The sequence below is a fragment of the Mus pahari genome, chromosome 5 (assembly GCF_900095145.1).
Source record: "Mus pahari chromosome 5, PAHARI_EIJ_v1.1, whole genome shotgun sequence".
Lineage (NCBI taxonomy): Eukaryota > Metazoa > Chordata > Mammalia > Rodentia > Muridae > Mus > Mus pahari.
This window is the reverse complement of record NC_034594.1, coordinates 62,953,224-62,955,776: the sequence shown is the minus strand read 5'-3', so window position 1 is coordinate 62,955,776 and position 2,553 is coordinate 62,953,224. Positions and strand designations below refer to the sequence as shown.

The 2,553-nt window shown below is 45.0% G+C and overlaps 1 protein-coding gene across 1 annotated transcript; it reads right to left on the bottom strand.

Moving 5' to 3' along the window:
• Positions 1 to 1,310: 1,310 nt before the first annotated feature.
• Positions 1,311 to 2,201, bottom strand: LOC110321137 (odorant receptor 131-2-like). Its single transcript, XM_021197212.1, has one exon. The coding sequence runs from the start codon at positions 2,199 to 2,201 to the stop codon at positions 1,311 to 1,313; it is 891 nt and encodes a 296-aa protein (XP_021052871.1).
• Positions 2,202 to 2,553: the final 352 nt, after the last annotated feature.

The following is a 2,553-nucleotide window of genomic DNA, read 5'->3' as shown; positions in this document are numbered from 1 at the left end:
TTATGTCCCTGGTGGTCCTGATTCCTCCTGAGATTCATGCTGATTTGTCTGAGGCCTGGCTGTCTCTGCCATGTCATGCCACTGCTGATTCATGTTTGCTATCCTGACACTACTGATTGGTAGTTCGTGAAGCGTTTGCAAATGGATCAAGCTGCAACTGATGATTCCTGTAAATTGAACTGATTTCCTGACAACACAAATGGGATTTGCTCCAAAGAACAGTTTCTAAACAGGTCCGCTGCCCCCGTATCCTAACAACTTTTCTTTTCTACTACCTCTGGTGGGTGGTGGGCTAGAAGGGAGGTTAAAGCATTTAAAACCCCATATTAAAAGTAAGATTTGAAAAAATCTAAAACTATAAATTCTTTTTAATTTTTAAGTGATTACTCTGTGCCAAAAAAAAAATACGCAAAAAAAAGTTATGAGAATTGCAAGATTTAAAGCCTCCCAGGCTCATGTAAGTCTTCTCTCAACCCCAGTTTTTCTCATTTGTAAATCAAGAGTAATTACAAAATTGTTGTGAGGATTTGATGTAGTGTAAATGGCCTGCATAGTGTGGGGAATGTAATGTCTGCCATCGCTAATATTATTATATTAATGATATATCCTTTTCTTTTTTTTTTTTTTTTTTTTTTTTTTTGCGAGACAGGGTTTCTCTGTGTAGCCCTAGTAAATAAAACTATGTGTAGTAAGAGTGGCCGTGGGCTGGCTCCTCCAGTTCTCATTCATTCCTCCTAGTGAGGTAATGTCACACACTGCCAAATCAGTAACACTAAGAACTACATTTCCCAGATTCCTTTGCTTTTAGGGTCTCAAAGGCCAGTTAGGTTCCACCAATTACAGGCTTCTATGTGACACATAGAAGATGGAAGGAGGTAGAAGACATTGTGTTGCTGTTTCTCCTAACAAACAAAGTTGTCAAGATGTGAGTGTCCAGTGCCTATAGCTACTTGGCCCACGCGACCTCCACAGTCCATGGTTGCTGGGTCTGTCTTTGACACCAATCAGTGGGATCCCTGACTTCCACTTCCTCTAGCCTTTCCAGTGACTTCATAACCACATGATTCCTGTACTTTGTGCTATGGCTGCAGTAGAACAGGCCATCAGAAATGCTCATCTGGATTTAGAGTTAAAGGCACTAGCTCATCTTGGTGAGGTACATCAGAGAAGTCTGCAGTGCTTTCAAAACCAAATCAAGGCAACAGTTTTGAGTATAACACAAGTCAAGTCCCCAGCCCTAGCCAGCACACCCATTAAATCCGGAGTTACTCCAAAGAGCTGAATTTTTGTTTAAGCTGGCCCCTTCTTTTTTAAGGCGGCAGCTTCTTCCGACAGCACAGCCAAGGGTACAGTTTACTCTGCAGATCTCTGTTGCGGAGCCCATAGACCAAAGGGTTGAAACACTGCGCAAAAGCGAAGATAGCAAAAAGGGCCAGATTTAGAGCAAAGAAAAACACCCCACACCGCTTCCCCAAACCTATGATTATCAGGGTAGGTATCACATGTAAGCTTATCTGCAGTAGATGAACAAGGACAGTTCTCCGGGCCTTGATGTTTGACTTGTTAAAATGGCCAGCCCGCTTCCCTTCCCGGTATATCAGGCAGTAACTCACAAGAATGACGGATAAAAGAAAGGCAAGGGAAAGCATGCCAATGACTCTGGCAGGCATACCATTCAAAATCACAGGACAGAGCGGGGCAGACTGGAAAACAGAGGCCGGAGTAGGGCTAGTATCCTCTATGAGGAATAAGCCAACATTCTTGAGTATAACCGTGGTCCAAGTCCCAGCTAGAATCCTGTACTTAGCAGAATCCACAAAGGATGGCAAGTTCAGTGGATAACAAATAGCGAGGTAAGTATTGAGAGCCATCAAGGTCAGAGTAAGGAGAATCCCTTCTCCCACACTTAGCTGCGCCCCAAATACCAGCCAACACAGCAGGAGGGGGCTGTTGGCCAGCAAGGCCCGCATTCCTTGGAAGATGACCCCCAGGCCACAGTAGGAGGAGATACAAAGCAGATGATGGCAGAGGAGGACCAGCCGCACCTCTTTCCTCAGCTGCAGACTCTGTGACACTATTGCGATAATGACAATGGTGAGAGATGTGGCGATTGAGAAAGCCACCACGTATACAGAGGCCTTCACGGTTGCCTCTAGCCTCAGCCAGTCAGATATGTTGCAATGCTCAAAAGACGAGTTCATGGTCTTCAGGGCTGGCTTGGCTCCTGAAAGAGAGAAAGATCGAAATGGGTGATTCTGCCTGCAGCTCCTTGTGTGCTTTCCGGCTCTGATCTGTGTCCAGGCGCAAGGACTAGACAGTGTTCTGCAAGGGGATGATGACTTTAGACACATCGTGCAGTTCTTCCTTTAATTAGGGAAGGGGCATCCGGGTAAGTCACAAAAAAGAAGGCTGGAAGATGTATCAGCCTGGGCCAAGATCTAACACAGAGAGCTAATGCTCATGTGTCCTTTTCCATCAGGAACATGGTCAAATGTCTTAGTGTCAGGCATGTTTTAAGATAGGACATACAAAGTTCCGAGGCAGCAGTTAAGG

Coding starts and splice junctions, on each gene's coding strand:
- LOC110321137 (XM_021197212.1), bottom strand. CDS start 2,201: ATGAACTCGTCTTTTGAGCATTGCAACATATCTGACTGGCTGAGGCTA.